At 33.8% G+C, this 13,406-nt stretch overlaps 2 protein-coding genes across 2 annotated transcripts in view; one reads left to right on the top strand and one right to left on the bottom strand.

Moving 5' to 3' along the window:
* The window catches only part of Megf8 (multiple EGF like domains 8), a 57,904-nt gene extending 54,929 nt beyond the window's left edge, over nt 1-2,975 (bottom strand). The window contains exon 1 of the mRNA XM_089251246.1: nt 2,858-2,975. The gene's annotated coding sequence lies outside the window, so the exon portion shown is untranslated. The remainder of the gene's footprint in view (nt 1-2,857) is intronic.
* A 216-nt stretch (nt 2,976-3,191) lies between these two features.
* Nucleotides 3,192-10,259, top strand: LOC149068753 (selenoprotein F). The gene is made up of 5 exons (XM_089250425.1): nt 3,192-3,281; nt 3,419-3,481; nt 8,003-8,173; nt 9,636-9,699; nt 9,798-10,259. The coding sequence occupies exons 2-5, from the start codon at nt 3,425-3,427 to the stop codon at nt 9,971-9,973; spliced, it is 468 nt and encodes a 155-aa protein (XP_089106551.1). The 5' UTR covers nt 3,192-3,281; nt 3,419-3,424; the 3' UTR covers nt 9,974-10,259.
* Nucleotides 10,260-13,406: the final 3,147 nt, after the last annotated feature.

Genomic DNA, 13,406 nt, shown 5'->3' with positions numbered 1-13,406 from the left:
TTCTTTTCATTTTTTACTATGGAGAGAAAAAAGAAAAATGAAGCAATCGAAACAAAACTTCAGATTTTATTTAGATGTGAAAAAAAAGAATAAAAAAATGAAATCTCAAAAAAATTTGGGCTTCCATCGCAACTTTGTTTTTTTGTTACACGATCACCATTGTTTATGCATAAAGAGTTGACTCTGGATGCACAGTCAACTACTTCCAGCAATAGTTGAAAATAAAAGTAAAAAGAAATAAATTTAGGGAGACTGTTTTTCCCTTATTTATATGTTTCTACAGTCCAAAACACTAAAATTTGTTTATAACGACAATCTTCCTTCTGTGTGAGATTGTGAACTGCCGTTATAACTTTTACTGTACTGTATTCATAACCACTATTCACTTCTGTTTTTAGCAAAATAAATGTCTCAGTTTTTCAGTTTTTTTTTGTTGCAAATTTGAGCAACAGTTCTGTTTATCCCACTTACTTTGAGTTAACTCTTTAAGGGGGGGACACATGTAAGGTGTCATATTCAACAAATCCAACCCTCAAGTCAAAGCTTAGAAAAAAGAAATGCAAGACTCTACATTTGTCATGCAATTCCTGTCTGTTTCAATGTTCCCAAAGCATCTGAGCATTAATGTAGTGAGAGAGAACAGTTTTCTCTCTCAAACATTTAAAAAAATTTACATGCTCGAAAAATATTGCTTAGTTTCTTCTTTTCAGAAAATTTTTCCCACATATTGAAAACGAATGTGCAGCTATTTATTGATGAAAATATGCAGATAATATAGAAAATTAAGATAATATAAAAAATTAAGATAATATAAAAAATTATGCATTGCATCAATTTTTTTTTTTCAAATTATTCCACTGTTTGATGAAATCTCAAAATTTTCTACAACACTAAGAAATTTCCCACATGGACTGATTTTGGACAATTCTTCCCAGAGTTTCGATCAGTGATGGCCACCTAGTCTAAGGCTGTGCACATAGCGGGGTGTACGATAGATACTGGAGAGTATGATAGAAAGACTAGCGATGAAAGCAATTACATTGTTGTGTTCTAAACCGCACATACTGGAGGAGCCAGGCAAAAAAGATAAAGCTTTGTCTTTTCTACTCAACAAGGTGAGTGACTTGAACAAACACATTTGTTTTCACCTCAATCTGCTGTGATTGGTCTATTTTCTTCCTTTCCCTCTGTAAAGAAAAAAAAAAGAGCTTCTGTGAAGGGATCATCATCATTACATTTCAGAACCCCTCTTTTTTTCTTTCAAACTGAGCACAACTCAGGCCAATTACCATTTATGGGCGATTTACTACCTAGTGAGTTATGCCAGAGGTGTAACTGTGTGTGTACCTAATAGTTTGAGTGCCTGTGTAGTGTTGTTTGATTTTTCAGTGCTGCCATTTATATTGCAGAAGGGACGTGAGTGATGTGTTAGGATTGAATTACATTTGTGCTATGTGTAGGTCTGTTGCTCTCTGTGGCGAGACTTTTTAACAGGGAGATCAGCTCGCATTCGCACATTGAAGTTGGGAACCACAGAAAACCAACTTCAGCCGACCACCACTATGGAGACAGTGGGGCTTGAACCAGGATCCTCACGATGCGAGTCCGTCACTATAACCACTCGACCACCATAGCGGCTTCTGGTCATTTTCTCTATCCTCTTCCTCCACCCCATGCGATTTTTTTTCTTTCTGGTTGCAATTCTTGTACTGCTTCGTCCCAGTATGTACACTGCCTAAGGCTGTGGTACTACACTAAGCTTGACAAATACAACCAATGAGCCTATCAGTTACTTTAGAGCAAATACAACCAATAAGCTCATTGGTTGCATTTGTCAAGTTTTGTAAAAGAACTCATAAAACACTAAAAATTTCTCATAAACACAAAAAAAATCCTCCACCATTTTTTACATGCCTGCAGTGGTCTCGTACAGTCGAAAAAAATACATGTCCCATTTTACATGTCTCGGGCATGCCAGATAACAGATATCCAGCTCTGTAATCTACGTAAATTCGTTGTAAACAGTATATCCAGTCAAGGTAGAGAGTATGAAAAACTCCATAGTTTTCAAACTATGAGATGAGACTTAGCTTCACTATGCCGGACAAATCTATTTATTTAATTTTTAAGTAAAGCAATTGCACATGAAGAATCACTAGCCAGCAACTGAGCTTTCACATTTTGTTTCTCCTTTAAAAAAGAATTGAATCAACCAACACGACAAGATGTACCCAAGTCTTATCTCGTGGTTGGAGGACTATACCCTTTTGCGTGGTGGAGAGCAATGATGCTGTAGCATGATGACAGCCTAGCACTTTCCCTTGGATTACTCGCAAGTTGAGAAACCAGTTACTTGACGTCACAACTTTATTGAAAAAATTGATCCTAAGCATTTTTGTATAAAATAGGATACATATAACGAGCATATTATCAATTAAACAGTGTTCATTTTCTTATATTTGTGTGACTAGTGGCATGTACGATGAAGTATTCAATCATAAAAAAAACATGGCATGATAGATAATTGGATTGTGTGATAGTTTTGTAATGTGTGTGTAATGTTACAATCAAGTCATCAACAATGAGAAATCTGATAATTGAGACATATAAAATTACATTACACAGATCAAAAACCGAAACGAAAATGCTGTCAATTTCAAACCACACATATTTTTTCCATTCACAAAGCTGAATTGGTCAATTATATAATTAATGTGAATACTATTCCCTCTTAAAACTGATGAAAGATTCAGCAGCACCTTTCAACTTAAATGATTGCTTAGTATAGGAAGATATTACGCATCAAATTTATTAGGGGGAAAATGATTTATGTGTACATTAAGCATTTTTTTTTTACCATTTAAGTTGACGGATTGCATACGCACCCGCATCAAAAAACACGCAAAATCGTATTGATGCGATTTTCGTGCGCACAAAGATGTAGGCCAGCCTTGTCAACAACACTGCAATCAGTTCAGTAAACACAACTGTTTACGAGGAGCAGCAGTGGGGAAGGGGGGAAACATATGCCACAATTTAATTACCACAAATTCATCAATTAATCACATTTAAAAATATATTTTGCTGTGTGAATAGATAAATAAATATATATCTATTATAATTAATTTAGATTTAAAGGAGTTTTTGAATTTGAATAGATTTTGTTTTCAATTTTTATTATGTACATTTACCTTGATAATAATTAGCTCCTACAGCCCATTGCCTTAGTGTAGTGCTGAGCTGTGTGTTGTGGGATGGTTATTGGCTAAATACCGATTTATGTAATGTATATTTTTAACTGTGAAATTATTTTCATTATAAAATTATTTTATTAATGCATTTTGTTTAGGTCATCCAATAGCTTAAAATTGCATTTTTATTGTTTTAATTAACTGATGATTTATTGATTGCTTTGCAGCCAACCATGTTGAATAAAGCGATTGGGTTCGCGAACGATATTCTCATCTCTTTCACTTTTTTAGTAAGTATTAAAAAACTATTCTCCTTGAAAATTGCTTCACGTGTCACTCCCATGCAGTAATATTTATGCCTAAATTATGATTTAAAATACTGTTATAGAGAGTCACCATGCTGCAAAATCACGGTAGCTGCACAGAGAATTGTATTTCAATGGACATCACATATAACATGTTATATATCACCCTCAATATTTAAAACTATTTGCATCTAATGTGTTAATACTAAATTGCCATACTAAGATTAATTTCCATTCTTCACGCCAAGATCTGTATGAAATTGTTGCCCCCCCCCCTCCAAGCTATTAATTAAAATAAGTGTTGTTCTATTAAAATCATGATGTTGGTTGCCAGTGATGTCACTGACATGCTGTTACGTGCGCATTTCACACAGTATAGTGGAACGTTGCTACAATGATACTCAATATAAAGATGAATCTCTCCACAACAATATTTTTTCACATCCTACTTTGAATTGCCTGTTGTCTAATGAGTGCAGTGATTCCCAAATATTTGTAGTCATGGACCCTTCCAGAAACCTTGGTGTCTGCCATGGACTCCCCCGGAAATATTGGTGTCCACCGTAATACTTTATCAGGGCATGGTGACCTGGTGCTTGTCCAGTCTTTTTATCCGCCCCTGTGGTGACAGACACTAATCCCACTGTCGCCACAGTAGTGGTCGGCTGATGTTGTTAGTTTTCCAACTTTGAGGTACAAATGTGAGCCGATCTTCCCGTTAAAAAGTCTCTTCGCAGAGAACAACAGGCCTACAACGGTATACTATTCAATTATTACACTTCATGCATAGTTAGAAAAGTGCATAGTTAGTTCTGCGCCCATGGCACCCCTAAACAAACGCACATGTTGTTCCAGAATGATGTCCCGAAAAATTTGGGCTTTCATAGTTACAGTTTGAACATGCAGATCTGTTCTGGAACCCAGTATAATTCCACCCCAAACGAGCAATGCTGCACCACCGTAACGGTGTCGTTCAATGATGTTGTCTTGGTGGTGACGGGTACCTGGTGTTCTCCATATGAAAGTCTGACGTGAATCAGACTGCAAGCTAAACCTGGACTCGTCGGAAAACATCACACAAGCCCACTGTGACGATGTCCACATTTCATGTTCTCTACTCCAGGCTAATCGCTGCCGACAGTGAGTTGCCGTGAGCGGAACACATCTGACAGGCCTACGAGCATATAGACCAATATCTCCCAAACGTCTGTACACAGTTTTGCCTTGAAACTGTGGTACCCGTGGCTGCAGATAGCTGACGAGAGAGGTCAGATTCTGTGCTCCGTCTGCTTCTTTTGGCAGTTACTGCCAAATACCAGTCTTCATTCGGCATTGTAACTCGGGAGCGACCTGTACTGTAATGTCTACTGACATTTCCGTTATCTTGGAATCGTTGTCAAAGCCTAGAGATGACACTTTGGGCAATTCCAAGTTCCTCGGATACTTCCATCTGAGTACGCCCACATTCCAGGCGGCCGATAATTCTACCACGTAAAAAATCATCCACATGCGTCCTCTGCGTCCTAACTATTCGCTTATGGCACTGAGCACCTTACAGAACTCTTGTGAACAATTTTACTTCTTTGCCACCATTTCTTATATACCCCTCTCTTACACTCTCGTCATTGTGACGTACTATCGGCATCATCTGGTGGCTTCTTGAAATTTGCATGTCATTCTTGCAGATATGTGTGATAATTCTACAGGTAAAATTTTTACTTTAGATTTCGATTTCCGTGTGATTCTGAATTATCCTTAATTTATGGACATGAGTATAGTATATGTTAACAGATGTTGCGAGAGAATTTTTAGTATGGAATAAAATTTTTGGCAGATCAGGAAACTAAGTAAGAAAATATTTTTTCCCAGTAATTGCAAATCAAATTATAAAACAATTTAATCTCCATAAAAGTAAGCTTTTTGTTATTTAGCATATCAGGTTAAAAAAAATATTTGACAACATTGACAATAAGTTTGTGACTGTTTTAATACTGAGTTATTATCTGAGGTAAAAAACATAACTCTCTCTGATCCCCTATCACATATTTTGAATAAACAGCTCTATTTTGCTTAGTAAATTGAACACAGGTAATCACAGTTGTTTAGATAAAATGAACCATAAAATTATATATTATCTATTCTAGACTCTTTGTATGTCAAAAAATTCAAAATTGTAAATTATAATTAATATTTTGTTTTAATATTATTGTAATAAATTAATGTTTAAAAATAAAACATTGTAATATGCAAAAAAGTAAGTCTCGCATCATGTTATATACCTATTGTGTTTAAAACATTATCAAAAAACATTCATTTTGGGTTTTTGATGGTTTAAACCTGTTTCTGACAGTTTAAAACCCTGATCATAATATTACTGCTGCAGTCTACCAACATTGCAGTGGGGCTCTTGTGCATTTAATTTAATTGAAACCTTCCTTTTTAAGTTATTTATGCATATATTTTTTAACTTAGCACTGGGCCCTTATGAGTCCACACACCAGGGCCGTAACTAGGATTTTTGCTGCCCCTACAACTTTAAAATTCAATAATTTTGTAAGTGTGTTCTTTGTTCCTACCTAAAACTGCCATCCTGGGCAGTTCCCACCTCCCAATTGTTGGAGTCCTGCTAGGCACTCTCAATTAGGAACTACTGTTCTAAAATACGTGACCACTTAAAATTTAGTTGAATACTTAACTCTTGGAACAGGCTTTGAGAATATGCCGAATATTAGTAGAGATGTAAAATTCTCGAGAATAACCTTTCGGAGAATATTCTCTGCTAGGACTACTACTATTATAAATAATTTCACAATATTCTTATAATTTCTTGATGAGAATATTCTCCTCTTATTTATAATATAGTTACGTATAATATCCTTGAGAATATTCTCTGGAAGGACTACTTTCATAAATTACTGGGGAATATTCTTACAGAAAATAATAAGAATTATTCTGAAGTTATTAATAATAGTCCTTCCAGAGGACATTCTCCTCTATGAGAATATTCTTCAGTTACCGAAATCTTTCCAGAGAGTATTATCAAGAATATATGTAATAACATGTATTATAATAAATCTCAATAAATAACTTGAGAATAATAATTATTATTTTTGTATAATAATTATTTTTAATAAGAATATTCTCCAGTAATTTATAATAGTAGTCCTTTGAGAGACTACTCAGGGACATTCTCCGGAGAATGCCCCTGTCTCTCTTCCCGTCAAGAAGATGGGTATATTGAAGTTTGTAGACCACAATATTAAAGTTTGAAAGCAAGACAATTAAACCAACAGGAATGTATTGCACAACTTTTAAAGAAATGTGAGTGATATAGAATTTTAGTGTATGTGCATTGAAAAAACAACAGTTCTGTATCTTAGAATGGTGATTGTATAATTGCTTTCTTTATCAATCAACTTTGATTTGTTGTGAACTTATTTCTGAAAATTTATCTAATTTTAAAATAATTTTTTAATGTTTTAATTTAATGGTTTCTAAAATCTTCGTAACCAAACTTTTAAAACCTCTTATTATGACCTGGAGAATAATAACCTCGAACTAAAAGTTGTCATTGGGGAGTGATTATACCAAAAAGTGTTTTGCTGTAAATGTTTCAGGTAATGAAAACTGATTTATATTTCACAATATAAACAAAATTAGTAAAAAAATTTAAATTATTTAAAAGAAAAATGAATATTCTCAATTATTCTCCAATTTTTACATCCAGGAGAATATTCTCACCTCATATCTCTAAATATTAGTTTTGAACCAACAAAATGCTTAGTGCGCATAAAGCACATTACACAAACACTATGCATTGTCCTTGAGTGGTTTGCTGGGATTTCCCATCTGCGTGAATGGCTGTCACAAAATATTTCAGTGCAAGCCAACCAACCCACACTAGATGGATGCCAAACTTTGGTGGCTCTGCTGACGATGGGTTCGGGAGGGGAGAACCTTGTGCCTCTTTGATTTTGTACAGCTGAAGCTGTTGTCGGCATTAGATCATACGCATAGACAGATAACCTTGAATATAGCGGGGGTGGCATTACGATGGCATTAATTCATGTGACATATGCATTAGATCAGTTGGCTTTGCCTTTGATCCCCTCCCCCGTACCTCCACCCATGGTTGCACTTGGGGAGGGGGAAAGAGAAAAAGCACTGTAAATTTACAATGCTAAACCATGGCGAACAGCAGTCTGGGTGAATGAGACTTTAGACGACACTCCTTTAAATATATATTTCATGAATATTAGTATGGCCGACGGTCGCTTTCACAAATTTCCAATTTACGTACTAATTATCTGGTCCCAAACAATATACTGTTCTTTTAAATGTGTTTCTTACTTATGAACTAGTTTTTCACATCCGTATGGGTTTATTAAAATGAGCGTCGACTGTATTATGAACCATTTTATGATTATTATTATGCTATATCCTAGTTTTTTATTCCTAGTGGTTTAGTTTTGGTTTTTAGTTATCAGTGCGTTATATTTTTCTTAGATAAGCATTGCTAGTGGTAGCATTAGCAATGAAGAATGCCTACAGCTTGGATTCAGGAGGTCTGATCTTCATTGCACATGGTGTGATAAACTGAGTCAGTTTGATCTTGTAGAGTTGAAAGATAGCTGTGCTCAATGTTGCGGTGTTGCTGCTGTGAAAGATGCCGTTAAAGTAATTATTTTACTTCAGTTAGAAATTTTCATTTCAAAATACTCTTAGTCCATTTTTTACTAATATTGCATTTGCACAATGCTTTGTTAGAAATTTTTTTAAAAAGTCATTTTATAAAAATTTTTGTATGAAATTAACGTTCTTTGATATTGAAAGGTTTAATGAGTGCCACATTATTTTTTAAAATTTGCTTACGAAAAAAAAAAAATTTATGTCCTTGATTTTTGATCTGGGAAATTTTTTTTCATGAACAGAAATAGATTTTTTAAAAATGGAAAAACGTTTTTCTTAAATTGTTTTTGCACATGGCACTTTTCAAAATCATAATTGCTGATTATTTTAGGAAAATCAAGTTAATTTATATTAAAAATTTAATTGGAAGTTCATATTAATTACAAAGAAAAACCTGCTAAATTAATGTGCAATTTTCAAAACACGTCAAATATGTCATTTGACCCTTTAAATGGTTTTTAAAATTTCCCTGATGATAAAATTTCCCCTATATTATAACTGCCATAGTGGAAATCACTAAACCCCTTCTAGAAATTCGCATCTGTTTTCAAAAAGAATATTTTTTTCTGATGTTCTGCAGTGACAGCGACAAATGCTTTGGAAGATAAATACTCCATCTCAGTGTTTCCAAAGTGGGCAATGGAAAGATCTAAGAGGGCGATAGAAGCTACAGGTATAACATGGAATCCTATGGGTTCGCTTGAGTTAGTGGGCGATGAGAGAAAATTTTTCTGAAGAAGGGGGGTGATGAAACAATAAATTTAGGAAACTATGCTCTATATAGGTGCACAGAACCTAGAAGCTGAGGCCATTTGAGCCCCTCCCAATAAATTTTGTAAGAGGGCTGAGCCATTACTTCGTAGGTACAGGATCTCAAGGACCATCAACTCTTTCAGCTTCCCCCCAATGTTCTTTTCACGTCAGCACCACTGCTGTATCAGGCAAAGCTCTCTGTATAGAGCTAGCTGGGCTCGGGATTGCTGGAATGAGAGGATTTTAAGAAAAGATATTTCGGGATTTTTATTGTAAGGGTTATATAATTTTCTTTAGGAATCAAAGTGGGGTCAAAAATGGGTTTAGGAATTACAGTTAAGAACACTGATATAATGGATTGGACTGGAATAATAGTTTTGTTTGTTAAATTCAGGAAGTTGTTAAATAGGGATCAAGATGACCCACATGAAGAAACTTTAAGGGACTTAAATTTAAAAACGGTAATTAAATTGAAGAATTTGTTAGAACAAGATTTTTAAAATCAGTTTTTCTGTAACTTTGATTAAATCTTATTTCTGGGTAAAAAGTGTTACAGTGTGAGAAATTTTTTTTATGGTTTAATTCCATTGATCTCATGAATTTACTGATTAACTGAAGGCCATTCTACTCATGAATATCTTTGTTTTGTGAAAACGTTTTTGTAGGATGTTTATTTTTTCTCTTTTTGTTTTCAAAGAAATATCCCCAAGCTCGCTTGGAAGTGTGTGGATGAAAAATCGGCCATTACCCACAAATCCAAGGTAAGCTTTGAACAAAGAACTTGGGTTTTAACTTAATATGATACATATTAAATGACCTTAGGTGGAACAAAACATTTTTTTTTGTTTTAATTTTACAGCATTTGTAAAGGGTAATTATGCCGATGAATTCTCTGGACTCACAGTCAAGTATATGCGTGGAGCTGATCCCATTATCAAACTGTTAGATGAAGATGGCAACACTCAGGAAGAACTCAGTATACAGAAATGGGACACAGATACTGTGGTGGAATTTTTACGGGAGCATCTGGAATAACAAGAGTTATACATACAAAAACAATAACACTTTATAACCACCAGTGTTAAAATGAAGTATTTTGATATGTTTTCTAATTTTTGGGAAATGGAAACTTGAAGTTTTGTGAGTTGGCTTATTTATTGTTGCATGCCTTTGTCTGTGTAATGAAAACAGCATGTGAAACTATTATTTAGGTACAAACTGTTGGATGCCATCAGAGAGATGCATGTTCAGTAATCCGGTTTGACACATAAAACTAATTGCTTCATTCCCAAATGGCTGCAAATTAAATTATTTTGGTGTATCTCTTGTCAGTTTTTTTTTCTATTTGCTATTTAATTATTTAAAAGTTGAATAAACATAATCGTGGGAGGTTCCTTAGAAGAAATTACCCTTTAAAATTTAATGCTAGATCAAAGGGCAAAAAAGTTTGATAGTTTACGAGATACTTATTGAGACCCTTTTAAACAATAAAACTATGAGAAGAAAATGTATTTTTGATGGAAGAAATTTAAAATAATTAGTGAAAAAGGTATTAATTCACTCCATCAAGATCTGCAAATATGCACAGTAAAATAAAATGTAGCATTTGTTCCTGTAAACTGTTAAATCTGTGACAAAATAAAAATGGAATCGATAAGAAAATTCATTCCAATATTTCAAACTTATACCTATTTTCCTGTGGAATTTCATTGAAGATGGTTTTTCAATCATTGCATACTAAAGTACACCTCACTTATACAATAATCCTCACTCGTGGAAAATTTATTTATTCTGAAATATCTGAGGAAAGACAAACTTCCATAAGCATGCACTGATTATTTCTCAAGCTTGTTTCAAAGTAACGTCGTCACCTTATTTTTAAGATTATTCCACAAAAAGAAAAAAAAAAATGTTACAATAAGTGTATTACTGTACATCAAAAACATTGACTTGTTTTAAATTTGCAATGATGGTCATATTTGTCTGGAATCACTGCTATTTGATAAGAACTGGCTTGATGTCATGGTTTCGTCATATTGGGACCTGGTCACTCGTGTTTTCCCAAATGGTGTGTACTGAATGGGTTAATGTTGCCACATAAACCTTTAGAACATGGAGCATATACTTCCAAAGATTATTTTTACAATGAATTTAATGCAGTCTCATGGAATATTTTTTAATATCCTTAAGGGAAAGGGATAAAAATAGTTCGAACCTGCATCCTCATGATAACCACACAGTAGCATTGTATTAGGCTGCGATATTTTATTGCATCAATTGTTCTCCATGATGTAATTACATTTCATTAACACTTAAACATTGTTTCAAGCTTAATTTTTCTAAATTTCTGTTACAGTATTTTTTTAACAGGGCGATATTATCTCTTGGACAAAACCAAATTCCATAGGTTTGCTTAAAACGGATGGTACTGATTTTTTTTTCCTCTCGACAAAGATAGGCATTAGGAAAAATTACTTCATAACATTGTGCTTTAATATAACAAATGCATCAAAATAATTAACCATAGAAAGTATGAGAAGGGAAAACAATCAGCAAGACAAATCATTTATTCACAAATACTATAAAAAAATTACTTTTTTTAGCATATCTATTTTCACGATGTTTGTACTTGTAAAATACTGGTATCACACAGAACTTTATAGAATACTTCTAATATCAAGAGATTTGGGGGAAGAAAACGACCCGCATAGCATATTTCAATTATGTACATGAATATTTACAAAAGCATCCCCTCTAAAGTTTCTTTTCACATAAAAAAAATATGATCTATCAATGTGTAACATAATACTAAACACAAAATTCATTTCAATCTTGAGAATTTTCATGAACACAGAGTATTAGTCATAAGGATCAATTGCTGCAAACAAAAATAATAAAATATACAGTGAAGCCTAATAACTGATGCGTGGCTGTTACATTCATGCATAATTTTTTAAAATAAAATTTTTGCTTAACCTTATCTCTTCGTGGTAAAAAAAAAAAATGAGCAAAAGTATTTAGCATTTTCTGTAACAAAAGTGGAGAACTAATTCCTTTTTTACAATGAAAGATATTATGGTGGGGGAATGCAAAAATTAAGATATCCCTAAACAATACATATGTATATACAGGGTGCATAGATAACAGGACATATAGCATTTTACTGACGGACCGTTGATCTGAGAGGCATAATTCCAATTAGAAAAAGTATCAAGGTAACGTATAGTACTTGGATATGTCACTCATGTTGCAAGGGGTTGTATAATTAACTTATGTACTGTCCGTGTGCAACAAAATCCAATCAAAGTTGTTGCCTTGTTTTTCCTGATGCCAACTAAAATGATTCCACGTTTCCAAGTGCAATATTCTCAGAGGTATTCAAATTTGAAAAATGGAAAGTTGGGGGAAAAAACCCATTAAATACAGCAAAACACTTTTACCTGCATTTATTCAACTGTCCTCCATATTTTTAATTTGAATATCTCAGTGAATATTGCACTTAGAAACGTGAAATTTTTCTTTTGTTGGCATCAGGAGATAGCACAACAAATTTCTAATTAGGTTCTTGAGGCTTAGGGTGTCTGTATAAAAATTAAACATTTTTATTTTAATAACTATACAACCCCCTTGCAACATGATGTATAGTCCTCCGACCACGAGATGAATTTTCGCTGCATCATGTCACGTCGGATGATTTTATTCAATTTTTTTTTTGGTAAAATGATTGTACATCGAGAAAAGTTCATCAGTGACTGAGCTTTCACGATTGGCATGTCCTAGGATAAAATAGAATCGTTTGACATGACGTGCCATAGCCAAATCTCATCTCGTGGTAGGAGGACTATATCTGAGTTTTACACGTTATTTGGATACTTTTTGTAATTGGAAATATGCCTCTAGGATCAACAGTTCGCCAGTAAAATGCTATGTGCTCCCTGTATATATATAACCATACTAGAGAGAGCCATTCTTTGCAAAGAAACAGATTGAGATGGATAAAGGAAAGAATACAACATGATACCAATTGGTGCGAGGTTACTAAAACAGTTTTTCCAGCAGTACATTTTCCTACTCACTAGCCATAGTCTCTAAAAAAAAAGGTTAACCAGAATAAAGATTCAATTGTTAAAAGACAAAAATAATGAAATGGTTTTCCTTTATATGAAGATATCTAAAAAATATTTCATAACCCTGAAAATATCACATAAACTGCTTTCATGGCTAATAGACGAGTTTAATGGGCCACTGAATTCCTTATTGGTGATTTGCATTATGGGGAAAAAAACTAAAAAAAAATTCTTGCACATATAAGGAAAGATTTATCTTGGACTAATTGCACAGTCTGTGGTTTAACTCTCTCAAAATTTAATTTTCAACGTACGCTCAATTAAAAGATATCTTGCCCCCCTTTAAAACCCACTTGTTTCGATTATGACAAGCCCAAAGAGCTTCTTCGTAAAACATGTTT

Source organism: Pholcus phalangioides, unplaced genomic scaffold (genome assembly GCF_987345545.1).
Source record: "Pholcus phalangioides strain wild (caught in Gottingen) unplaced genomic scaffold, Ppha-v1.0 ptg000024l_1, whole genome shotgun sequence".
Lineage (NCBI taxonomy): Eukaryota > Metazoa > Arthropoda > Arachnida > Araneae > Pholcidae > Pholcus > Pholcus phalangioides.
This window is presented reverse-complemented; position numbering and strand designations above follow the sequence as displayed.